Here is a 24,524-nt window from a genome sequence, read left to right on the forward strand (position 1 = left end):
AGTGCATCTGCAGCCTCAGAGGTGGATGCCCCCCAGAGTCCTCCTGAGAGAAGTCTCTTAAAACAGTCTGCAGCTTTGAATTGGGTTTGTGGTTTAAATATCCTCTCAGACACCCTTCTTTGTCTAGGTTTGAGAGGTTGGTGTGTTCTTAATAAGGTTCTTCAGGTCACTGACACTCTTGTGTTGCACTCTAGTGGTCTTTATGTTTCCTTCTGTTCACCCGACATCATCTTCATTTAGATGGTTTCAGCCAGGTTGGCCTGGGTTTTCTTGTTTCACCACCTCTGCTGTTCTGCAGTATTCAGCTGGGGCTTTGACAGGGACATTCCTATCTCTTCCAGGAGCCCACCCTAGCTCAGATTTAATACCCTAGACTCCAAGCTGTCTTCCCCCCAACTGTAGTTTGATCCCAGCTGTATTCCCTGACTTCATTTTATGCCACTTTCTGCCCTAGTTATTGTGCTCCAGCCTTTTGGGGCCTCTGTTTCCTCAACTCACCAAGGTCATTCCTGCCCTATAGACTCCATCCTCTATTCCATCCGCCTGGAAAGCTTTCTCTAGACCTTCCTGTACCTGGCTCCTACCCACCATCCCAAAGTCCCTGAATCCTCTCTTGTGTTCATCATCAAAAGATTAAAGGAACACCTAAGTTATACAGATCCTGCGTACCAATCAGAAGAATGGTCAAGCACATTGTAGAACAATAGGGAGGGCAGGCAAGCCAGTTTAAGACACAGATAGAAGGCTGTAGCACTGCCTCACCCCTGAAAACAAAGGAATGGCCGTTTTGCTTGTGCATATTTGATACCACTAACCAGTGAGTCCTTTATAGCTCTGCTATGGTCAGAATGTTTGTGTCCACCCAAAATTCATATGCTGAAATTAACCCCCCAAAGTGATGGTATTAGGAAGTGGGGTCTTTGGGGGTTATTAGGTCCTTTGGGCAGAGCCCTCATGAATAGGATTAGTACCCTTAGAAAAGAAGCCAAAAGGAAGCTCCCTTGCCGTTTCCACCATGTGGTGTTATAGAAAAAGATAGCCATCGAGGAAGCAATCTCTCACCAGACATGGAACCTGCTAGCACCTTGGTCTTGGACTTCCCAGCCTCCAGAACTGTAAGAAATTTCTGTTGTTTATAAGCCACCCAGTCTATGGTATTCTATTATGGCGGCCCAGACAGAGTAAGCCTCCCAATTTCTAAACTGATGCCTGATAGAGGGGTCTCAGAGATGCTATAGAGGGACCTGGAGACCTCAGGCCCAGGGTAGGGGTATCTGCCTCCTGGGCTTTATCAATGAGAAGGTAATGATTTTTTTGAGTCTGGAGACTTTATTTTGTGGGCTCATCAAGTCATCACCTCTGTGTTACCTCTTGTCGCAGAGTCGCCTCCTGCTATAATTATCTTTATTTCAGACTGCCTGATACCGGCTTCACTAAAATCTCAACCAACCTATTGTTTCTACTCAGTCATTTACTTGATCTATGACTCTGGGCAAATCATTTCACCTGAGTTTAACTTGTTTGCCTGTAAAAAGAGGGCAAGGTAACCATCTCATGATCTTACCAAGGCTGTCGCAGGGACTGGATTAGAAGATGGGAAAGCACTTTGAAAGGGTTAATTACACATTATGTGATTGGGAGGTAGGATTATTACAGTTATCTGCACTTTGCCAGCTCAAAACAATTACAACCTAACTCTGTAATAGTTTCAGCAGTGTCTTCCAAGTCCTGCTGAGTGAGGTCTGCCAGTCATCAAAACATATTAGAATTAAGGCTTACCCAGGCAGCTACTTCTGGACTCCACTGGAACACTTGTTTTCCTGTCCCCGGTGATCGACCCTCCCTGCTGGAGTGAGCACAGAGGCTCTCCTCCAAAATCCTCTTTTACCCCCTCAGGAGAACTTCCCATTCTCTGGCTTTCCTCTGCTCCAGGCCCATCGATCCGCCTTTCCTATGGATCACCCAATCAAACCGCCCCTCCTTCCTCTCCGTTTCCCCTCCTGGGCTTCCCATTCCTACAGAGCCTCCCTTGCGCTCACCCTCCTCCCCTCTCTGCCGCTTCCCTGTCTCCCAAAAGCCTATTTCAGCCAGCGACCGCTCCGTGCTTCAGCTTCTCTCCCTCTCATTTCAACCGTTCCCGGCTTCAGCCGTTTCCCGCGCGCGGTTCGGGTTCTCCCCACCGGGCGTTGTAAGTTGAAAGCTCTCGCGCGCCGGTGGGCGCGAGCCCAGGGGGCGGGGCGAGGTTCGGGCGGGGCGACCGCAGCCGAAAAAGGCGCGGATGCTTTATCCCTGGGGCTGCCCTAAGAGAGGTGACCGTACCAGCAGGAACCCGAAGATGTATGGCAGAGCCTGGCACAGAACCACCTCCCCTGAGGACGCTTCGTAACTCTGCGGCTCCTCCTGAACTGGCTTGGGGCGGTCTCTCCTTCAGGCCTTGCCCTTCCGAGGACCCAACTCTGTAATACAGTACAGAGGTAATACAGTTACAGCAGGACCCAGTACCCATCCATGGGAGCCGTCTGGATGAAATAACTTATTTTATAATTGCTTTACTAACTGGTAAATTATAACTGTTACAATTAAAGTTAATATTTGAGGAAAACACTATGCTGATAATGAAATTGTACCTTTGTAAGCACCAGCAGTGTTTGCTTCTTTGGAGACCAAAATTTACCTCCAGAAGCTGACCATCCAAGTTGGACACTTCCATAGAAAAGAGGCCTAGGGTACCTCCCAATAAAGATTACACTTTGAATATAGGCATACAATTTTGCTCCCCTTTTAAACCCCACCAAAACCACAGTAAACGGATTTTTTCAACTAATGCATTATTTGCAATATGAGTGAAACTGAGAGGAAGCTAGGAAATAGGATTTCCTCATCCTCCTAGGCCAAGATGTAGAATGCATCCCCATATCCTATGCTCTGTTACCCTCTGGTGCCATGCTGAGCATTGCCCTGATCCCCGAACTGACTTTAAAGGGATTTTTATTTTAGTTATTTATTTTTTTTCAAGGGATTTTTAAAGTCATAAATCCTCAGAGATGGTGAGAAAAAGAGAGATGACAACATTTTGGGAACTAAAAAATAGATGGACAGGTGTCTAATGATTTAATAGAGCCTATAACTGTACAGGGTAAGCCAAGAACTCCACAACTAAATGATAGATCCCTCAAAAGGCTTAGGATTTGATGTTCAAGGTATCTCTGGAAATGGGGTAGAGGGAAAATAAAAGAAGATTGATTGAAAGCTGTTGAGAAGAAGGTACTGCTCTTCTAACTAAGCAGAAGCAGGAGATCTGTCTGGAGAAGATAAAACTGAAGGTCTTTCAGGCATAGTTGAAGCCAGGGAGACCACAAATACTGGACACTTAAGTACACATGAGCACATTAAAGGCCTGGTAGCCACCCCACTCCACCCTGCAGTCTTCCTCCACTGGCTCCCCAGGTGATGGGACCCAGGACTTTATTTTCTGTTCATAAAATAGGAAAAGTTTTCTCTAGGTGATCTGACCAGCCTAAGAGGAAAGACTTAAAGATCCCAGCATCTGGAGTTCTCCAACAGCCCAACCAGGTCACTCTACAATAAAGCTCCAAGTTGACAAGCTCCATCCACTGCTCAAAACTGCCCATCAGCTGTTAGTCCTCCACTTTTAAATTAAATCCTGTCCTACTGTGAATAGGACTGACATGTATAGCCAACAAAATTCCAAAATTGACAGCCACTGTGCAAAGCTGAACTTTGAACTTCATAGAACACCACCTTCAAAATATTGGTTAAAAGGGGCGCCTGGGTGGCGCAGTCGGTTAAGCGTCCGACTTCAGCCAGGTCACGATCTCGCGGTCCGTGAGTTCGAGCCCCGCGTCAGGCTCTGGGCTGATGGCTCGGAGCCTGGAGCCTGTTTCCGATTCTGTGTCTCCCTCTCTCTCTGCCCCTCCCCCGTTCATGCTCTGTCTCTCTCTGTCCCAAAAATAAATAAAAAACGTTGAAAAAAAAAATTAAAAAAAAAAAAAATATTGGTTAAAAAAAAAAAAATCCCAACCTATAATTATATACCTGGTTAAATTATGAAACCACTGTGAGGCTAGAATTAGGGATATATAGACAAGTTTTCAAAAATTTACCTTCCATGCATCCTTTCTCAAGAAGCAATTAGACTATGTTATGGCTGGGACTAAGGTAAAGTAAGTGAGGTGCCTTAGGTGCAAAATTTAAAGAGGTACCAGAAAATTTAGCAATTAAGATAAGGAATTTTTAAATGTCATATTGAGGAAAATACAAATTAATGCAAAAAAAATCCATGATGGAAAAAAAAAAAAACATCAGAAGGTGAAATAAAGATAGGACCCAACAGGGCTGGGATTATGGTGCAGGGAGTGGGGCTAAGTAATGCAAGTGCAGGTGTGGGTCCTGCCTTTATTAAACGTTTTGATATTATGTTGGTTATACAAGTTAACCCTACTTTATGTGGGACAGGACTACATAAAGACATGAATACAAGGAGGTGAGCATCATCGTAGATCACTTTGGAGGCTAGTCATCACGATAACAAAAGTTATGTGACAATTTTATTGGGTAGAAAGGGGAGTATAGGAGTATGTGTTTCTGGTGGGCTGGTGGTAGACATGAGAATTAACTCCTCATACTCCATGGTGGATAGTCAATACATAATACTGCCAAACAGAAGAACCGAGAAATAATGTTAGCATGTTATGAAAAGATATGGGGATAGGGGCGCTTGGGTGGCTCAGTCGGTTAAGTGTCTGACTCTTGATTTTGGTTCAGGTCATGATCTCATGGTCATGGGATCGAGCCCTGCATGGAGCTCCGTGCTGGGCCTAGAGCCTGCTTAAGATTCTCTCTCTCTGCTCCTACCCTGCTTGCATGCTTATTCACACTCCTGCTCTCTTTCTCTCAAAAAAAAAAAAAAAAAAAAAAAAAATACAGGGATAAATACTAAAAAAAATGATAAAAGATTTGAAAGTGATTCCTTCTGGGGAAGGAATATGGGAGAGGAGCAAGACAGGGGGCTGGGGACTGCTATTTGCCTTAGTGTTGTAGAACTAGTTGACTCTCTATGTTTTGTACCCATATGACTACTAAACAATTATAAGTAAATGTTTGACATTTCAAATGAAAGTCTCTGAGGTACTCATCATGGGGAAGGCAGAAGTTTGTTGGACTTTATTATATGATGTTATGACTAAGCATTATTTTTACTTTGGGTTACATACGGAGGTGGGTGCTAGAATTGTTTTAATGTTGGGGCTTCCAACAATCTTCCTGGGCTTGTACGTTTTCCAGGGGAGATAGCTTCTCCATCTCTTGTGACCCTCACAACTACATAATAAGGCATGAACTATCCCCGGATGAGGGATACTGTCAGATGAGGGAAACTGAGGTTCAGAAAGGGAAAGTAACCAGTCAGAACTAATGGTTACATAGTCAGTAAGTAAGTGGCATTGAGGTAGACTGGGTACCAGATCCTTCCAGTAAGACCAGTTTTCATACCAGGAAACTGCCATTAGCTCCCTATACTGTAGCTTCCTGTTGGTCTCCTCTGGCCAGATCTCCACTATTGCTGTCTAGTTCTGGTTTGACCTGTACCAGCATTCCAAGTTTGTGTGTGTGGCATGTCCCTGACATGTGTGCAGGGTCCTCCACCTCTCTGACTGCAGGAACTAAACATTCCAGGCTTAAAGCCAGACTTCTCTGCTTCAACGACCCCATCGCTTTTGCTCTTGCCTTTTCGGGGCTGAACTACAGAGCCACACATGTAGGTGGCCTGGGGGCTGCTTCAAATGCCCTGAAGAGCTGTTCATTACTTCAGGGCTGACTAATACTGCTGCATTTGGAAGCATTGGGGAGTTACTTCTGGTTTGAGGAAAGGGATCCCCCCACCCCCAAACTGAGTTCCACCTGGAAGGCCCTGCCCATCTCCAGGTGAGGGCTTTGCATCTGCCTCTCCCTGCCCACACACAATGTTGTAGCCCTGTTTCTTGAAACATAGATGGGATCATGTATCTGATTGGGAATATCTTATGTTTCTGGCTTTCTCATGTTGCTTACAGCTTACTTGTTTCACCCTGGGAAATTGGACAGCCTTATCACCCAAACCAGCCTCATCGTTCAAATGTATACTTCTCAAGATCCCTTCCATGTCTTATCTCTTATTACTTATATGCCTAGGTGGGTTCTGGGACTCAAAAGTGTTTGATTAAGACAAAGTAGTACTTCACTGGGCCTAATCAGTAAGCCATTTTCTTCCCTCAAAATGTGGCTACATGGCTGGGTTAGATTCTGTTTCCAGAAGACTCACCCTACCAAGGGGGAGGTGCTGATCTTTGTGCATGATGAAGAAGAATCTGCTGACCAAGTGTCTTCTTAGGTTTGGGGATACTGAATAAGGCTCAGAGAATAAGAAACAACCAAAGGAACATTGCTAGAATCTGCAATGAAGGCCACCATTTCCAGGAGGTCCCCCCTCTAGGCATTATATCCCAGCAACAAAGATTTGATCCCAGCTGGCTCCTGCTTTCTTCCCCAACCTTTATGCTTGCTTTCCTCTCCTCTCACTTGTCCTCTGCCAGAAATAACTCCAAGGAATGAAGTCTGTCCACAAAACATCCTTGCTTCTCACTAGTGAGACCTGACTAACCAGAGTGTACAGTCATCCAAGACCCTGGCTTGAGTTGTCTATAGGAGGGGCCAGCTTTTGGCCTAGGCTCCTTCTTGTGCATGTTCACTTTGATGCTTCCCCTTCTCTGATTTGACCTCATATCTGAGACTTAGCTAGGAAACCTTCCTTCTTAGAAGGTTTGAGGGGGTGAGATTTTCAGGACAGTTGTCCCCATCTTGTTTGGGGAAGTGAATCTTCAGGGGCTTTCCTCCGGGGATGGTGATGCTAGAAGTGGGGCTCACCGAGGGATGCAGGTCTGCAGAATAATAGACTTACTTGTTTTTCTACTTTGAGCCCTGAGAAGAATCCTGCCTGAGTGGTTCCAAATCGCTCCCAACTTTCCAGCCCTGAATGACTGAGATCAGAATCAGGATGCATAGTGAAAAGAGCATGGGCTTTGGGGTCAGGCACATATGGATTCAAATTCTGACTTCATTACATTCTAATACCATCTCTTAGCAGGCCCCAAGCTTCCTATTGGACCCAGAGTTCTGCTCCCTTCAGTTAGGGGTGGTCTCTGTCTGCAGAGGACCTTGTTTCCTACTGTTATTCCTGCATGCTGGTCTTAAAGCAGTCTTGAGTCTAACCCTTGTTATGCTATGTGCCTGATACAATGATAAGAACTTTTGAACATTGCTTTATGTAATTCTCAAAATGGCAGTGTGAATTACGATTCAGACATCGATTACAATGTGTTTTTTTCCCCCCACACCACCAAGCAATGTTCTGACACCAGCTGGATGACCTACAATTTAACTCAATCCTGACATTATGTACCTAGAGATAGCATCAGATCCCACAGATTAAGGGCTAAGTCATACAAGACTGCCCCTGACTTTAGATGCCAGTTGGAAGTCCTCGTAGTTACCTGTGCTTCTCACTAACTGGCTATAGATTGGAGGTTCCAAAACCCCTTCCTTGATTTGATTAATTTGCTAGAGCATTCACAGAACTCAAGAGAGACATTTTACTTACTAAATCACCAGTTTATTATAAAAAAATGTAACTCAGAAACAGCCAGATGGAAGAGATGCACAGGGCAAGTTGTGGGCAAAGGACACGGAGCCTCCATGCCTTCTCCAAGTGGGACTTCTCCCCAGTCTCCACATGTTCACCAACCTAGAAGCTCTCCGAGCCCTGTCCTTTTGGGTTTTGTGGAGGCCTCATTATGTAGGCAGGTGTGATTAAATCTCAGACCATTGGTGCTTGAACTGAATTTCCAGCCCTCCTCTCCTCCTTGGAGGTCAGGGGCAGGGCTGAAAGGTCTAACTCTAATCATGTGATTGGTTCTTCTGGCAACCAGCCCCCCCCCCCTTTTTTTTTTTGACAGCCCACAGAAATGAGTCTATTTATTCATAGAAGGTGGACATTAAACTAAACCCATACAACTGGGGGCACCTGGGTGGCTCAGTCCATTAAGCATCCAACTCTTGGTTTCGGCTCAGGTCATGCTTCACGGTTCGTGAGTACCAGCCCAGCATCAGGCTCTGTGCTGACAGCATGGATTCTCTGTCTCCTTCTCTCTCTGCCCCTCCCCCCACTCACTCTCTCTGTCTCTCTCAAAATAAATGAACCTAAAAACTAAATAAATAGCTGTATAAACCCATACAACTGATATATAAAACCAGTCAGCAAAGGAGATTAGATATTTCCAGTAACAGATGGAATGTTCCTGTAGGATAACACTTCCTTCTTTTGAGCCAGCAGATTTCTTAATGTGTTCTTTCTTTATTTTTATTTTTATTCAAATTAGTTAACATACAGTGTAGTCTTGGCTTCAGGAGTAGAGCCCAGTGATTCATCTCTTACATATGACACCCAGGGCTCATCCTGAAAAGTGCCCTCCTTAGTGCCCATCACCCATTTAACCCATCCCCCTCCTCCAGCAACCCTTAGTTTGTTCTCTGTAGTTAAGAGTCTCTTAAGGTTTGCCTCCCTCTCTGTTCTTAAAGTGAGCTAGAGGCTTTAGGAAAGTCAGTTCATCAACAAGTCAAAAAGCACCTTTTGGGCTCTCATCACTTAGGAAATTCCAAGGGTTTTAGGAACTCTGTGCCTGGAGAGGGGGTAAAGACCCAACGTATATTTCTTATTATAAATCACATTTCACAGAAGTTAACGTAATTATTTTTGTTTTATAGCTGAGACTGAGACTCACTGAAAGAACTTGCACAAAATCAACTTTTAAAAGGCAGGCCAGGTCTACTGGAACCCAGGTCTTTAAGCCTTGAAAGACAATGCAGCATGCCTGGAAAAAGAAAAGGTTTTGGGAGCAGACACCTGAGGTCAGTGTTGCCTCAGGACTTCATGTAAGTCCATTAAGCTTTCTCAGCTTCACCTTCCTTTTCTGTCAAACAAAGAGAAATGTTGTGTAGGAGAGAATGAAGTGAATTGGTATATGTAAGATGACTGTCACGCTGCACTGAGAAGCTCCACATTTCCTACCCCCTCTGTCACCCCGCCTTCTAGCCCAGGCTGTCATTTTCTCACCACATTATGCTGTTCCCAGCCCAGTATGGGAAATCAGGCAGGAACACAAGTCAATATGATAGAAGAGAGAAAGCAGTAAGTACTACAGGAGCAGACAAGCTTTGTGAGGATGACCAAGAAGGACTTCTGGGAGGCAGCGATATTAAATTTGGACCTGAAATGTTTGACAGATTTTAAGAGACAGAAAATGGATGGGAGGTCCCTGAGATTCCATATCTGGTAACTAGACAGGGCTTGGGGGAGGGGGTAAGGTGATGGATGTGTAAGTATCTGGTAGACCAAAGGGCAGCACTGTGTGCGAAATGGTGTTATTCAGGCCATGCTTTTGTGCTACCTTCTAGGCTAGCCCTGGGCCACAGGTACTTCAGCTCACACTGGACTTGGAGCCCGACCCCACCCAGCTTCCCACTGCCATCTGGTGGTCATCCGGAGCCCAGGGCCCAGCTCCTGATGGGCCTTCATCAACAATCTCCTTCAGAGTGCTGCAAAGCCTGTGGGCAACCCTACTTCCGCCCCTGAAAAAGTTGGCATGAGAGAGAAAGGCCCAATATCTTGCCTCCAGTAAGTCAGACCAGCTGGGATTCTATTTTTAACCTGCACTGTTGTAGTTGACAGCTTGGAACGCCTTCTCCCTCCTTTTCTTCCTGCATCCTGCCTCTTGCAGCCCAGGGCCCTGTAGAAAGGATGGATGGGAGCAGCCTCAGCACTGGTAAACAAAAGACCACTCTCCTTTCTCATTGTCCTTCACCTGGCCTTTGTCCAGCCTAGTTAGTGGGTGGAGTTAGAGGTGTTACTGGCTGTGAGGTTAACAGAGGCTTAAATCTCTGGGCTTTTCACTGCATAGGCGCCTTCCGTGGCCCTGGTCAGTGTCCTGGCAATTTTGTATCTGTCATTTTGTATTCTTTTTCTTAAAAAGGGCACCCGGTTTTATAAGCTCCAGGCCCCACAAAACTTGGGTCTGCCTCATGATGGGTATGGCTTGTTTGCCATCTGAGCTTAGTGTCTACTTCAATAGGATTATTTCTGTCTTGTTCTAATTTATTGTATGACCTTGAACAGCTTTCTTTCCTGCTCTGGGTCTCTATTTTCCCATCTGTTACAAGACAAAGTGTCAAGAAACCCTCTCACTCTATCATACTTCTGATTATCCATGTATATCCCTGGTGAGGTCACCTGTTCTTCCCTACCTGTCATTGTGTGTGTGAAGGGATGATGTTGCTGTCTCTGCCTCTCTCTGGGGCTGGATCAGTCTCATAGTCAAAAGGAAGCCTGGGCTCTGGGATTCCTCTTATTCAGATCCAGCATTCTCCCCACCTTTGTTGCTGGCCAGTAAAGGTGCTTCCATGGGGCAGAAGCTTGGCCAGATTCTGACACCAGAGAAGAGTGCATTAAAAAAGTTCCTACTCTTTAACTTGTACACTTATGATCTGAGTCCTGGTATTTGAAACACACATTGAATAAACTGAGTCTTATTATACAGTGCTTCCACTTACATTTCAATAAAATTTTAGTAATTACCTATTAATATAGTACCTTAGCAATGGCACCACTTTAGGAGAATGCTTAGGAATCATGATGTGTCATGGATATTCCGCCTGCCACCCCCATCCCCAGCTACTATGTATGACACTAGTGTGTAGGTGGGTCCAGGATGACAACCCAGACAAAATACCCACATCCCCATTTAGCCTCAGACCATGGGCATTTTGGCAGGGGGTCATGCACAGGAGAGACCATGGAAGAAGGACCCAAGAGGGAGAATTCTACAAAATCCCATGCCTCCTCACCTGCCCGCCCCCCCCCCCAAAAAAAAAAAGTCCAGAAAGGAAGTTCAGGAGGAAGCCAAGTCATTTATTATTTCTTGAAGAGTTTGGGTGATGGAGGAGGGTCAGGGCCATAGAATTTAACTGGAAAGGAATGAAGGGACTTTTCAGTGCAAAACAGCCTGTTGGTCAGGGAGGTGTGAGATTAGGTTGGTTGGTATTTTTCAGTGCTGAAATGGGGAAGGGCACTGTGAGGTCAAACTGGGGGTGGGGGGGCGGGCAGCTTGGAGCATCTCAGGAGTCAGTACCGTGCCAGGCTCCAGAGCCCTAAAGAATCAGTGCCATTACTATGTGTATATGAGAGGCAGGCCAGCCTCTCTCAGAATTTCCACTATGTACGGATAGTCCATTGCTAGGGATGCTGTGTCTGTGTGCGTCTAAAGTCAGTGCCCTGTTTCTATGTGCCAGGCTTGGTCCCATATCAAGAGTGTGCCTTATTTCCTGTGTGGGGATCTGGTTTGTTTCTTTTGTGTCAGGTAAGCCACTTTTGTGTGTGTGTTGGGATTAGTCCATGCTTTTTGGGTGTCAGTCTCCTGTGTCAGTGGGTCTGTGTCTCTCTTGTGTCTGGATGGGTCCCTACTTGTAGGAATTGGTGTGTTCCGCCTCAGCCCCCACTCCCTCTCTACCCCTCAGCCAGGCCCCAGCGTGCTGATGGTGGTGTAGCTCAGCCTGGACAGTGAAGCGATGGAGGGGGTGGGCGGGTCCTCATCTGGAAGAGGCCTGGGGCGAGCTCGTGGAGGCCTGGGGCAGCAGCGGGCACATGTCTCAAGGCAGGCCTGGCGAAAGCGACGGTGCATGAAGCAGTAGACCAGGGGGTTGACACAGGCTGAGGCGTAGCTCAGCAAGTGGATGAAAGAGATGGGCGCTCCCGAAAGCGCGCGGTGCGCACCAGAGCTGTCAAAGGCGCGCCACGTGTTGGCACTGTACAATGGCAACCAACACAGGAAAAAAAGCACAACGATCACCAGTAGCATCCGCACCACGCGCTTCTTAGCCAACAGCTTGGCCTGGTAGGGCCGGGGGCCACATCCTGGCCCAGGTGTGGGCGCCGTCAGCGCGGACAGCTCCAGGGTCTGACGAGAGCGCGGAAGCTGCACGTAACAGCCATCGCCATCCTCTCCAGCCAGCCCGGTCTCCGGCCGGCAACGCCCATTGGGTTGGGCAGAACCTGAGTACAGAGGGTAGGCTGTCAAAGCAGCAGGCTGGGTCCTCTCAACCTACAGCCCAAGAACCACCAGACCCCGATTTCCAGCATCTGCGTGTCAGGCTCCTTTCTGCCCCACCCACTCTAGGCTCCACCCCTTCCCAAGGCCGGTGGTAGGGGTGGGGGCCGGGAGGGGAAGCTGGATATCACCCACCTGGTCCTGCCCCGCTCCGCAGCCCTCTTTGGCTTCTGACTCGGCTCTGGTTCTCATTGTCACTGTCTTCGTCAAAGCGAAGCCCTAAGTAGAGCTCACGGGAGATGAGCCCGTAGGCCACAGCCATAACCACACCCGGGACGAAGAACAAGAGCAGGAGCAGCAGTACGGACCTGGAGACAGAGCAGATCAATCACACGGGTATCTGTCCACCTGTAATCACAGATGGAAGAAGAGCAAGGGATCCTTTCTAGGGCTGGTGACCAGGCCCCTGAGGTAGAAGTAGGATTTGGGGGTCCTGCTGGGAAGGGCTAGAGAACTGGGGAGGGACCCCAAATGGGAATCCCAGGGTGGTGGGTGAGGAGAGGGAATCAGAGTATTGGAGCAGCTGGAGGAAGATTCTGGGGAATGGTAGTAAGCAGCTGATGGAGATGGAGAGAGGAATTCCCAGGAATGGGCGCCCTCACCAGGTTTGGCGAACATGTGCACTGGGCCAGCGATGCACGCACTGCAGCACACGGGACCCTACTGGCTGTACGGCGGTGTACACGGGATAGGGCACCATGAGCAGTCCAGAGAGCATCCACGTGGCTATGATCACACGAGCTGCGTGGGACCGTGTCTGCCACACTCGTGCCTGCAGTGGTCGGCAGATGGCACTGTATCGCTCCAGGGCGATGGCCACAAGGCTTAGTGTGGACACGCTTACAGACACCCCTAAACAAGGGAAGAGGAAGGGGTCATTCAGGAAACTTGTACTACATACTCAACCAGTGATTTGCTCAGGCCCTACTGAGAAAGACCCCTATGTGCAGCAAGAACTTTAGGTAAGGAGGGGAGCAGGGGGTTGTCTCACCTACCCATGAGGTAGGAAACCGCCTTACAGATGACTGTGCCAAAGATGAATGTGCCCATGAGATTGGGCAGGAGGGTGAAGGGCATGCAAGCCACAGCCAGCAGGAGGTCGCTGACTGCCAGTGAGAGCAGGAAGGCGTTGGTGACAGTCCTCAGGCGGCGGCTCAGTCCCAGGACCACGATGATGAGCACATTTCCTCCAACACTCATCAGAAAGATCACTGCATAAAGGGTGATCCTGATGGCCAGCTCCAGTTCTGGGTAGGAAAACAGAGGGGTGGCAGCAAGGAGTCTGGCTCCCACTCAGCCAGACCCTCCAAGCCCACTTATTCCCCACATCTCCTACCCAGCTAGATCCCTCTGCATCCCAGGAATACCTCCTCCCACTCAGCGGATGGGTTCACTTGAATCCTTTAGGTTTCTAACCCTTTGAGGCTTAGGGAAATTGGCTTAACTCCTCCTCTCCTTGAGAAGGTCTGTCTCTTCTCAAGCTTTGCTTCAAATTCTCCCTTCTCTTTACAGCCAAGCTTCTTGAAAGGATTATTTGCATTTTCTCATTCACTCCTCAGTCGATTACAGTCCAGTGCCCGATCCATCTCCTCTCCGCCCCCCATCACTGTTTGGACACTTCTCAAGATCACTAAGCTTTAACTGCCAAGTCCAAAGGTCTCTTCTCAGCCTATTCTACTTGATCTCCCTGTAGCATTTGACACTATTGATCACCCACTACCTTTTGAAACATAGGTCAGGTCAGGTCCTTATTGTCTAAAAAAATCCCTCTTCACCTTCCCTGTACTGTCTGCAACCCTTTAGCATGTCTTCCAGATCCTCTGAGAACTGTCCTGTCTCACCTCCTCTTGCAATGCACCCACTTAAGCCACTGGATGACTCACTTTCTTGAAGGCATCATGCACCCTCATGACTTCCTCCATTGCTAACATTGATTTCTCAGCCTGGAATGTTCTTTCACCAACTGCCACTAATACCCTCCCCCCATCACAAATTGATTTTCTGTATCTGGTAAATTCCTATACACCACTGCCCATCAAGACTCAGATTAACTGCCCCCTCTTCTGTAAGGCCTTTCTGGATGCCTCATTTGGAGTTAATCTCCCCTTCCTCTGACCCATGAGTGTTCCTTACACATCTATCAGAATGCTTTTTATTTTCTACCTTGTATTTTAATTATCTCCTAACATTCATTTTCACTCAACAAACATTTACAGAGGACTCCCTCTGTGTTAGGCATTGAGGACAAAGAGATGGACATGACAAATTCCCTGCCATCTGAGAGCTCACAGTCCAGAGGGAAATTTGGGTACATAAATAGACAACTGCCACACAGTGGGATAAGGAGTAAAGCTGGGGGATATACAAAGTGTTGTGGGAGCTCACAGGAAGGACACTAGTGTTGCTGGGCTAGACAGAGGGCTGACTCCATTCATTTGTGTCATTGTCTATTAGGGGATGGATCCATCTTTGGGCCTCTATATCACAACCAAGCAGAGCCAAACAAAAGTGAATTGAATTAAGCTGGACTCAGTCACCCAAGCCCATGGCCTCAGCGTGAGAGACATGAGAGCTTGAGGGGAGAGAAGGCAGGGCCAGAGCCTTCCAGGTTGTGGGGAGGGAAGGGCTCAGAGCTGCAGCTCCCCCTTCTGCAGCCCCATACATTGACTCTTGTCTTAGGCTCTGAATTAAACTGTTCTTATAATGATAACCAACTTATTCAGAAACAGCTGTAGGCATCAAGTACATGCTATCTACAAGAGATTCCTGAACAGAACCCAGCAGTGACATTAGTTCTCAGATCACACAGTCAAGTCAGGTGTTGAATCAGAATAGCAGCTGAGTCTCCAGATCTCCAAAATGCTTTGCCTCCTGCTGCTCCCTCACCCCTCTGTCATTCATCATGCTGCCTCCTTCCCCAATCAAATCTCAATCTCAGTGCCTCTTTCTGCCTCTCTGTACTCCAGTGTGGCATTGCTCACTGTATTATTATGTTTAATTCTCTATCTCCTCCACTGGACTATGAGCTTCTTGAGGACAGGGGCAATGCCCAGATCATTCTTCTGCATATCCCTGGCACTTAGCATAATGTCCTGCAAATAGGAGGTGTTCACACATGCTGGCTAATGAATCTTGAACGAATCTCTTTCACTCTCCACACAAATTCACCTGCTTTGTCCTGCCCCATCCATGCTTCACCTCTGTGCCTCTAAAGCTCCAGCATGCCCTCCTCTCTGCCTCTGTCTCTTTGGAGACATGTCTCCCTTTCTGCAAGGAAGGCTTATGTGTAGCAAATTTGAGGTGTGTGTGAGCTAGTATTCTATCCTGTACTTTTTGTGTCTCCTTCCAGTCTACCGCCCCCACCCCTCCACTTTCCTTAATCTCTCCATTCTATCATCTTTTTCAGATCCTCCTCTGGATGTCTCTCTTCAACTAGTTCTTGAATCAATAACCACACCTCAAGTTGGTACACACCCTGAAGTATGAAAAGCACATTTCTCATTCATTCACCCAGCTGATGTATCCCATGTGTGTCTTGGAACTTGGTGGAGCAGAAAGATGAGATTATGCCCACTCTTATCAAGTTCCCAATCTGCATGGGGACTCCTGAAAACTAGAGGGACAAAGTTCCAGTAAAATTGCCCAGCGATCATACAACACTTTGCTATTTTTCTGGGCATTCCCAGCGATTAGCTTATTTCCAGCCACTACTATCTCTCCAAGTCTTTGCTGTTGAAAGTTAGGAGATGTGAAAAAGATTAATTAAAAGCACTCTTAGAGCCAGTGGCTCAGGGAGAGGGTAGGAGGGATGAAAAGGTAGAGCACAGGGCTTTTAGGGCAGTGAAACTATTCTGTACAGTACTCTAATGGTGGATAGCTGTTACTATACATTTGTTAAAACCCATAGAATAGAGGGGAGCCTGGGAGGCTCAGTCAGTTGAGTGTCCAACTTCAGCCCATGTCATTCTCTCATGGTTCATGGGTTTTAGCCCTGCATGGGACTTTGTACTGATAGCGCAGAGCCTGCTTGGGATTCTGTCTCCATCTCTCTCTGCCCCTTTCCTGCTTGTGCACGCCTGCACATTCTCTCTCTCTCTCTCTCTCTCTCTCTCTCAAAAATAAACAAACATTAAAAAAAATCTTTTAAAACCCATAGAATATACAACCCGAAAAGTGAACCCTGATGTCAACTATGGAATTTAGTTAATAATGTATCAATATTGGCCTATCAATTATAACAAATGTGTTGCATTAATGCAAGGTATTAATAGTAGGGGAAACTGTGTGTGTCTCTCTGTGTATATGGAGGGGGGGTGGGAATCTCCCTGTGCTTTCCATTCAGTTTTTCTGTAAACCTGAAACTACTGTAAAAATAGCCTATTAGTTTTTTCAAAAGTCACTAAAAAGCAATTAGAATGAAGACTTGTGTGTGTGTTTTTGCCTATGTGTATGCATCCATGTGTGTTTGTGTGGTGGAATAGGAGTGATCATGGTGGCTTCGGCAACTAAGAACTTAAGGTAGGGGTGGAAGAATGGGAGTGGCACCTTATAGATTCTAGTGCCTTGACTACCTCTGGGCATCATCCTGCTGGGCCAGAGAACTCAGAAGACTGTGACAGTTCATTTCTGTTTCTGGGGTCTAAAAGATCTGCATTTGTTCTTTCCAGATGGTGGCAGAGAAGTATGAGCACAAAAATCCAGATAATGTGCCAAACACAAAAATCAGGACTTTATAAGAAACAACGCCGAAGCTGCTGATGCCTCAAATCCTGCCTTCCACTGGCATGTTGGATCTGGTCACCCATGAACACAGACATCAAAGCAATACCCATGTGTCTGTGGTGATCATGGACAGCATGCAACTGATTGTGGATGATAGCTGGGCAAATGGTGATATCCGAATGTCAATGGGTACTCACTGAAGGAGCAGAAATAATATGGAAGGATGTACAGGTAATATCAGAGTGAACATTGGATAATAATTTAGTTTTTGAGATAATATCTAAATTCCTAGGTGGGTGAGAGTAATACATATTTTTGTGGACAAGGTCTGAGAAGGGTTTAACTACGTGTCTGTAGATAATGCCTGACTGAGAGTGGGCAAATTTAGACTGTGCAGAGGTAATATGTCTGCGGATAACATCTTGTTTTGTAGATAACATCTTCAGAAAATGTGGATTATATTCAGAGGTCTGAACTGAATGGGGGAATATCCAAATGATGATGGTAGTAGCTGAGTAAGCAGAAAGTAATATTCAAGTATGTGTAGGCAATATTTAGATGAGCATGGATGTGAGATGTTAACATGTTGAGATGTGAAGTGAGAGATCAATCTGACTGAGTAAAATAACTCAGTGCCTGAGTGAACACACGTGATATCTGAGTCTTTGTGGTTAATATCTGAATGTGTGAGACTAACAACCATGATTTTATGGGTGATATCTGGAAAAAGTTAGTTAAGTGAGCATGGGTGATATCTATGTGTGGATGATAAAATGAAAGCAAGTGTGTCTGATGGGTGAGTGACATCTAAATGACTATGGGCATTGTTAAAGTAACTGTGGGTGATACCTGGTTTTCAGTGGTGGCATCTGAGTGAACATTAGCACTCTGGTCTATGTGGGTAACATATAAGAATAATGTGGGTAACATCCATATTTCTACTGGTAACACTGGAGTGAGCCTGGCTAACATGTAGAATCTGAGTGAGTGGCAAACAGTCTTTGTGGGTAACTTCTGACTTCCTGGGTAACATCCACTCTGTGTAGGTAACAACATCCAGATAAGCAAGGTCAATTCTTGCACCTGTGCTCTGAATCACTTCATGTTCTGCTTTCTCAGGGTCCCCTGCTCTGCGGACTGTCCCTGCTCTCTGCTGAGCCTTTGACCTTCCTTTCCTCTGTCTTGGCCCATGCTGCATCAACATTTTAAAAAGACTCTTGCCTCTACTGCACACACATATACCCAAAGACAACCCCCACCACATACCATTCCTCAATCCCATGCTCTTTCTGGCACTATCCTATTTTTTCTTTGCTTCTCTCTCCCTCCCAAATTTCTGGAAAGTTTCATCTACACACCCTGGTTCACTTCTCATAACCTCCTCATGCACCCTCCCAAACCTCAACCAACTGTAGTCAGACCTTAATACCCACAACTCCTCTTAAGGACTTCTTTGTTACTGGATCTGAAGGATGCTGTTCTGTCCTTATTCGACTTATATCAACACCATATGACATCACTTATCCTACCCTGCTTGAAATCTTTCCCTTGCCTTGTCCCTCTGATGGTTTCATCATGGGCTCTCCATCTTTTGCCTGGCTTTTAAATCTCAGTCTTTTTCAGGGTCCTGCCCTGGGACCTGTTTTCTTTTCATCTTGTCATCTTTGTATGATTTTAGCTATTCCTGTGGCTTCCATTACCTTCTGTAGGCAAAGACCTTTTAAGTCTGTATTCCCAGCTTGCACCCCTCCCCTAAGTTCCTGACCACCAGATTCAACAGCTTACTGGCTACCCCCACCTAGGTATCTCAACAGCACTTAAACTCAGTGGGTTCCAAAGTGAATTTATAGTTCTTCTCTTTCAAATTTGTTTCTGTTCCTTTGTTATCTTTCTCATGATATAGCACCAACATCCATCTAATTGTCCAAGCCAGACACCTGGATGTCATCCTTTGACCTCTTCCTCCCTCTCCATTTCTAATGAATCCCTACCAAGTTCTGTTGATTCCACTTCCAGAAGTGCCTCTCGAATCCATCCACTTCTCTCCATCCCCACTGCCAAAACCTTAGTCCAAGCCCATATCATCTTTTATCAGAGAAACAGAATAGCCTTCTAAAGTGTCCACCCCATCCCCCACCCTTTCATGTCTTGTCCTCCAATCCATCTTCTACACTATAGAACTAATCCTGGCTGTACTACGGAGTCTTTCAGTAGTTCCAATCATCCTCAGGATAAAAATCTACACTCCTTAGCCAGGTCTGTGAGGCTCTTTGTAAACCCTCTAGGTTGGTGCTCATCCTGAGTATTCATTTTTCCTCTCTTTTGATGTATGTTTCAGGTACTCAGAAACTGACACACTGAACGAAAGTACCATGGATTTTAACTTTGGGTGTTTACACATATTGTTCCTCTGCTTAGAATGCTTCTTGCCTTTCCTGCCCCTTCGCTTGTCTGGCTTTCTCTTGTCTTTTTAAATTTTTCTTCAATTACCTTCTCAGGAGGCCCACTTTGACCCCCAAGGCTAAGCTAGACTAAAGCTCCTCTTCTGTGTTCCCACAGCCTTAATCTAAGGCACATCCCACTTTGTGCTGCAATTCCCTGCTTACTTGTCTGGCTCTCCCACTAAACTGTGAACTCCATGAAATAGGAACTGTGTTCATTTTTTCTCTGGTTCAATAAATATTTGTAGAATGAAGCAATCTAAGTGAGAGTGTGTAAAAACTGGTCTGAGAAAGCATATACATTATTTTGTGGGATAAATACTCAAATTAAAATTTATTGCCATTTTCCCTTCTTGAACGTGGAATAATTTCCTTCTGCTCAGCACTGCTCCCTCTCTTAGAATCCCCCCTGCTTCCTTTTTCTGCCTACTGAACTCCAACTTCAAGACCCAGCTCCTGGGTTCCCTTGTCTATGAAGTTCTTGGATCCCACCTCCTTTGGATGCCCACAATTCAGACCCTCTCCGGGACTTCTCAGAGTGACTGTGATTTTCCAACTGGTTTGTCTCCCTTCTGCACTTGACTATGGACCGATGAGGGTCCAGACTGGGTCTGTTTCATCCCTGTGTCCCCAGCACCTAGCTCAGCGACAACAGCAGGTGTCCAGAAGACATTTAAGGAAAGAAAAGGTGCAGGAAGGGAAAACATATATCATGAGCTGGGTTGTGGAGAAAATGCGGCTGTTGGCCCGTGGGAGGAGTGAAAGTCATTTTGGGGACTGAGTGAGTGGAAGCAGTGGGGGTGGGGGAGATGGTGGCACAAGAGATAGGAGATGAAGGGGGCAGCCAGGCTCTAGGAGGAGGAAACCTAAGGAAAGGCAGGTTGGAGAGGGTGCTTGGAGGGGACTTGGAGACAGAAAAAGAGAGGGGACAGAGCTTTGATTAGAGTTCCCCTTTGGGAGGCAGGAGGATTTGAGGAGGAGTGAAATGGAGACTGGCATCTCTAGGGTGCAGCCCCCAATGTCCAGCCTAATTCCGGTTTGAGGATCTCTTTTGGGAAGGCTAGGGGTGGGGCAGAGGACACAGGAGATTATATAGCTCTAACTTCCCATTCAAGCCTTCCATAGTGCTCCTTCCCTCAACCAGCCCTCTTCTTTTTCCCAGTCTTGCCTTCTTTTCTTCCTTTCCTTCCCCGCTGTGGCTCTGTGAACTGGATTTAAAAGGAAGAGACCTGGAAGGATAGGCAAGAGGAGGTCCTTGCTTCCTGGCCGTCTGTGTCTAGGAGGGGGCTCTGTGTTGGGCAGGAGGCTGTGTTTGGGGATGACCAGTGGCTCTGGGTACGACCAGGAGACCAGGGTGTGAAGGGGCTCTGATCAGGTGGTGTGAAGCTGTGATGGAGTTTTTATGAGCCGCGGAGGGGGTGGGGGGGGGGCAGAAGTGTCGGGGGAGCTGTTTAGGGACTGAGGGAGTACTATGAGGGGATGGTGTAGGCGTTTGAGGAGGCAGTGGGGGCCTCTATCTCTATCAGTGTGGGGTGCAGCGAGAAGGAGCTGGTGGAGGGGGCTTAGGGAGGCACCCACCTCGTGTCCCGGCTCCGCGGATGCGAGGGGGCTCGCAGCTGAGGTTGCCCGCACCGCTGCTGTTGAGGAGGGCCCCCCCGGGGCGGCAAAGGGAAGCCCCCGGCCCGGGTCCGGACCCCTGCGCGCTCCGGTTCAGCTTTAGCAGCTCCATGGCCCCGGCCCAGCCGCTGCCTCCCCGAGCTCGGCCCGGCGGGCTCCCGCTGCGGCTCCACCTGCTCGCGCCGCTGTTCGGGCGGAGGCTCCCGCCCCGCCTGGTCCCCGCCCCCAACCTTGGCCCCTGCCCCGCCGCTTCTCCTCTGCTCGCCCCGCCTAGGCTCGCCTCCCTCCAGGCTCGTCCGCCTCGGTCCCGCCAGGTGACTCTCCGCCCCCCTCCCACGCTCAGGACTTCTGCGCTCCCCTCACCCACAGGGACAGTCCTCCAGGCTCGCCCCCTCCCTAGCCTCTCCGGTCTTCTCTTAGAGATTTCCTTCCCACCCACTCCCCTTCACCACCGTCCTGGTTCGGCAGAATTCTTGGGAGTGTGAGTGTGTGCGTCCGTGTGTGTGTGTGTGTGTGTGTGTGTGTGTGTGTGTGTGTGCTGGCGAGGGTAGCAGTACGGGTGTTGGAGAGGGAGATGCTGGGTGGGGGAAGGAGGGTCAGAGGGAGCGGCCGCCGTGGGATCTAGCATCTTTCCCCGGTGGGTCAGGGGATGTGGAGGTGGCATCTAACACGGTGGCATCACCCACGGTTACTATACTATGCCTCAGTGGCACCAGTGACCTGGACACCATCGCTACCGTAGTTCTTGCATCTCCTCTCCAAAGGGCTGGGGTCGCCCCTGCATCTGTCTGAGTACCCTTCACCTTCTACCTCAGGGCCCAACACCCAGGTTTCTACCCAAAGCTTCCAAACAACCGTCCTCAGCGGGCAAGGATGTGGGGGCAGCATTTGTTCTCGGGGGAACCTTGACAGGCAAAAGGGCTGCCCAGAGGAAGAGTCTGACTTTGGTGTGAGGGCAGCCTGGGTAGCAGTGAGAACAGCTTAGAATAAACCAGTGAGGGGTGGGGTGATGGTGGGGTTTGGTTCTAATTCTGGCCCAGCACTGGCACAAGAGGGGAGGAGGCGCTGGCTTTTGTGGTCTCCAGGCAGCGCCCACCCTCAACCGACACAATGACGCTCCCTGTTTGCTCTTAGTGCAGGTGGAGCAGCCTGTGTGGGGCGTCAGGTTCCCATGGGAGGGGACCAGAAGGGGAGCAGATCACTGGGGTGCAGCCGGTGCAAAGCTTAAGGGGACATGCACAGAACTGAGGTGTGTTCGGTTCCTTGGGCAGGACTTGCCTCCACTAAGATTTCTGCCCTGCTGGCTATCCATTCTCCTCCATTACAAGGAAACTCCAATATGACCCTGAAATTCCACTCTGCGTGCGGCCCCCAGCAGTAGCTGTTGGAGGTGGGAGCATCAGTCAAAGACCAGATTAGACTGTGGATGAGGTCTGAGTTTACGGGGAATTCAGAGAGCCCTATGCAAGCTGTCTTTCGGAGAGGACCTGTTCCAGCTAGCACTGAGTTTACAGGGGCTGGGACATTGAAGGAGGATTTAGGCTTGAGGTGGGTGGGGATGTCGTCACCTGTCTCCCCTAACTCCCCTCCTCCTGGCACTGCCTGCCTTCCCCATCAGAGTGCCCTGGACCAGAAGAGCCTGATTTGCTGTTTGTTCAGCTCCAGCACAGGTGGCACCTCAGATAACCTGCTGGACTTTTCCCACATTGGATGGCGGTAGGGTGTGGGGGTGGGGAGCAAAGGAAATGTAGGAGAGAGAGGAGTGGAAATAGGAGTAGACAGACATTCACTTATTCAGCACAGTATGTGCCAGCCATAGGGCTGTGTACTCACTGTTTGATACGGTCTGTGCCCGAGTAGCTGCCACCCTCCTGGGGGAAAATGACAGGTAAGCCAATGATTACAATATATGGTTGTATATCTGCTAAGATGCAGAAATCAGAAATTTAGGAATCAGCCTGGCTGCCTTACTCCCTTATGCTCTTTTACCTGTAGTAGAGGCTGTGACAAAAAGTCCAAACTCCTCTCCAAAAATGAGGGATTTATTCTGCACTGCCAGCTGCTTTGGGAGTTGGCTGAGCTCAGGAAAGCCTGCTCAGGCAAGGTCATATTCCCTTCCTGAGGCATCCTACATCCAGTGACTGCTCAGCACAGAGGTACAAAGGTTCAGCCTCCTCACCCCAACAGAGGACAACTCTGAGAGACATGCACAGCTCCTCGTGGGGTTGACCAAAGCCTTTGTGGGGACTGAATTGCTGCTCAGCTTCTCCCTTCACCCAGTCCTCCTTTCCTTGCTCTTGCATACGTGTAGACTCCAAGAGCGCTCCTTAGTAAACATCCTCCACAGTAATCTCTGTCTTAGTCTCTGCTTCCTGGGGAACATAACTGCCTCCCTCCCATAGTCAATCAATCATGAAGTCCTGTTGATTTTAGCCACTGAGCGTTCCTTGACTCGGTCTGCTTCTATCTGCATGGACATTATGGCACTGTTTCTGCACTGCTCTTCTGGCTTCTTCAGTGGTCCGCCACATTTTATAGATGCCCCCTTACCTCCATCCTCCACCTTAGAGTCAGAGTGATATGTGCAGAACACAAATCTGATTGTGCCACTCTAATGACCTCTGCTCTGGGGATGGAGAAAGCCTTTTCACAGAGTCTCTGAAACCTGCATGGTCTGGCTCCTAGTGGCCTCTGTAACTACCTCATTTTAAGTCACTGTCCTCCTTGTTCTCTCCCCTGTAGACACACTGGCCTTTCTTTAGTTCATTTTTTTGGGGGATCTGTGTCCTCTGGTTACATGACTTTTGCACATGCTCTCTGGAAACTTTTCCTTCCTTATCTAATTAACTCCTGATCATCCTTCTCATCTCAGCTCAAGGCATTGGCATTTCTCAGCGATGTTTTTCTGGCTTCTCCTCCTGTGGTAGGCGGAATTACAAAATGGCACTCAGGATTCTCACTTGTGGGTAGAACCTATAAATATGATAAGATGCTACTTCCATGATGATGCTATATGACAAAAGAGATTTTGCAGATGTAGTTAATGTTACTAATCAGTTGACCTCAAGATAAAGAGATTATCCAACTGGTCCTAGCCAAATCACAAGAATTTACTCTGGTTGGCAGCAGAAGAGGAAGTCAGAGAGATTTGAAAAAAGAGAAGGACTTGACACACTATTGCTAGCTTGAAGATGGAGGGGGTCACGTGGCAAGGAATGCAAGGGGCTGTGGCTGGCTTGAGGAAGGAGCCGGGATTGCACCTCAGGAGCAGGTGCCTGAGATTGGCCTCTAGCTGAGAGCAGTCTCTGGCTGAGAGCCAGCCAGAAAATAGGGACTATAGTCCTACAACCACGAGGAACTAGATTCTGTTAATGACAAGAATGAGCTTGGAAATGGATGTTCACCCCAGAGCCTCCAGAAAAGAATTTCACTTGCTTGACATCTTGACCTCAGCCTGGTGACACCCTAAGCAGAGGACCGAGCCATACTGTACCAGACTTCTGGCCCACATGCTTGCGACCTAATAAAAAGA

General features: G+C 47.8%; 1 protein-coding gene and 1 long non-coding RNA gene across 9 annotated transcripts in view; one reads left to right on the forward strand and one right to left on the reverse strand.

Annotated features, from left to right (window-relative positions):
- LOC132661377 (uncharacterized) overlaps positions 1-24,524 on the forward strand; it is a 118,294-nt gene that overhangs the window by 91,119 nt on the left and 2,651 nt on the right. For 3 of the 6 annotated variants that reach the window (XR_009602192.3, XR_009602191.2, XR_009602194.2), the window contains 3 exons: positions 8,818-8,985; positions 9,508-9,727; positions 16,880-20,947. This is a non-coding gene — a long non-coding RNA (uncharacterized LOC132661377). Of the gene's footprint in view, positions 1-2,486; positions 2,560-4,016; positions 6,190-8,817; positions 8,986-9,507; positions 9,728-16,879; positions 20,948-24,524 lie in introns of those variants that run through there. The other 3 variants (XR_009602195.2, XR_009602196.3, XR_009602193.2) reach the window with 3 other exon arrangements.
- CCKBR (cholecystokinin B receptor) lies at positions 10,997-21,503 on the reverse strand. Of its 3 annotated transcripts, none has more exons than XM_078433145.2 (5): positions 20,954-21,503; positions 13,208-13,459; positions 12,815-13,064; positions 12,348-12,520; positions 10,997-12,157 (listed from the first exon to the last, which is right to left on the reverse strand). In XM_078433145.2, the coding sequence occupies exons 1-5, from the start codon at positions 21,102-21,104 to the stop codon at positions 11,619-11,621; spliced, it is 1,365 nt and encodes a 454-aa protein (XP_078289271.1). In that variant the 5' UTR covers positions 21,105-21,503; the 3' UTR covers positions 10,997-11,618. The 3 variants fall into 3 exon arrangements, with proteins under 3 accessions (XP_078289271.1, XP_060461835.1, XP_060461837.1); XM_060605852.3 differs by lacking the exon at positions 20,954-21,503 and adding an exon at positions 14,096-14,322; XM_060605854.3 differs by lacking the exon at positions 20,954-21,503 and adding an exon at positions 14,054-14,322.

Source organism: Panthera onca, chromosome D1 (genome assembly GCF_046562875.1).
Source record: "Panthera onca isolate mPanOnc1 chromosome D1, mPanOnc1 haplotype 2, whole genome shotgun sequence".
NCBI lineage: Eukaryota > Metazoa > Chordata > Mammalia > Carnivora > Felidae > Panthera > Panthera onca.

Coding starts and splice junctions, on each gene's coding strand:
- CCKBR (XM_078433145.2), bottom strand. CDS start 21,104: ATGGAGCTGCTAAAGCTGAACCGGAGCGCGCAGGGGTCCGGACCCGGG. Junction 13,065..13,207: donor GGCGGTTTCCTACCTCATGG/GTAGGTGAGACA, acceptor TCCCTTGTTTAG/GGGTGTCTGTAAGCGTGTCC. Junction 12,521..12,814: donor GCACATGTTCGCCAAACCTG/GTGAGGGCGCCC, acceptor CTCTGTCTCCAG/GTCCGTACTGCTGCTCCTGC.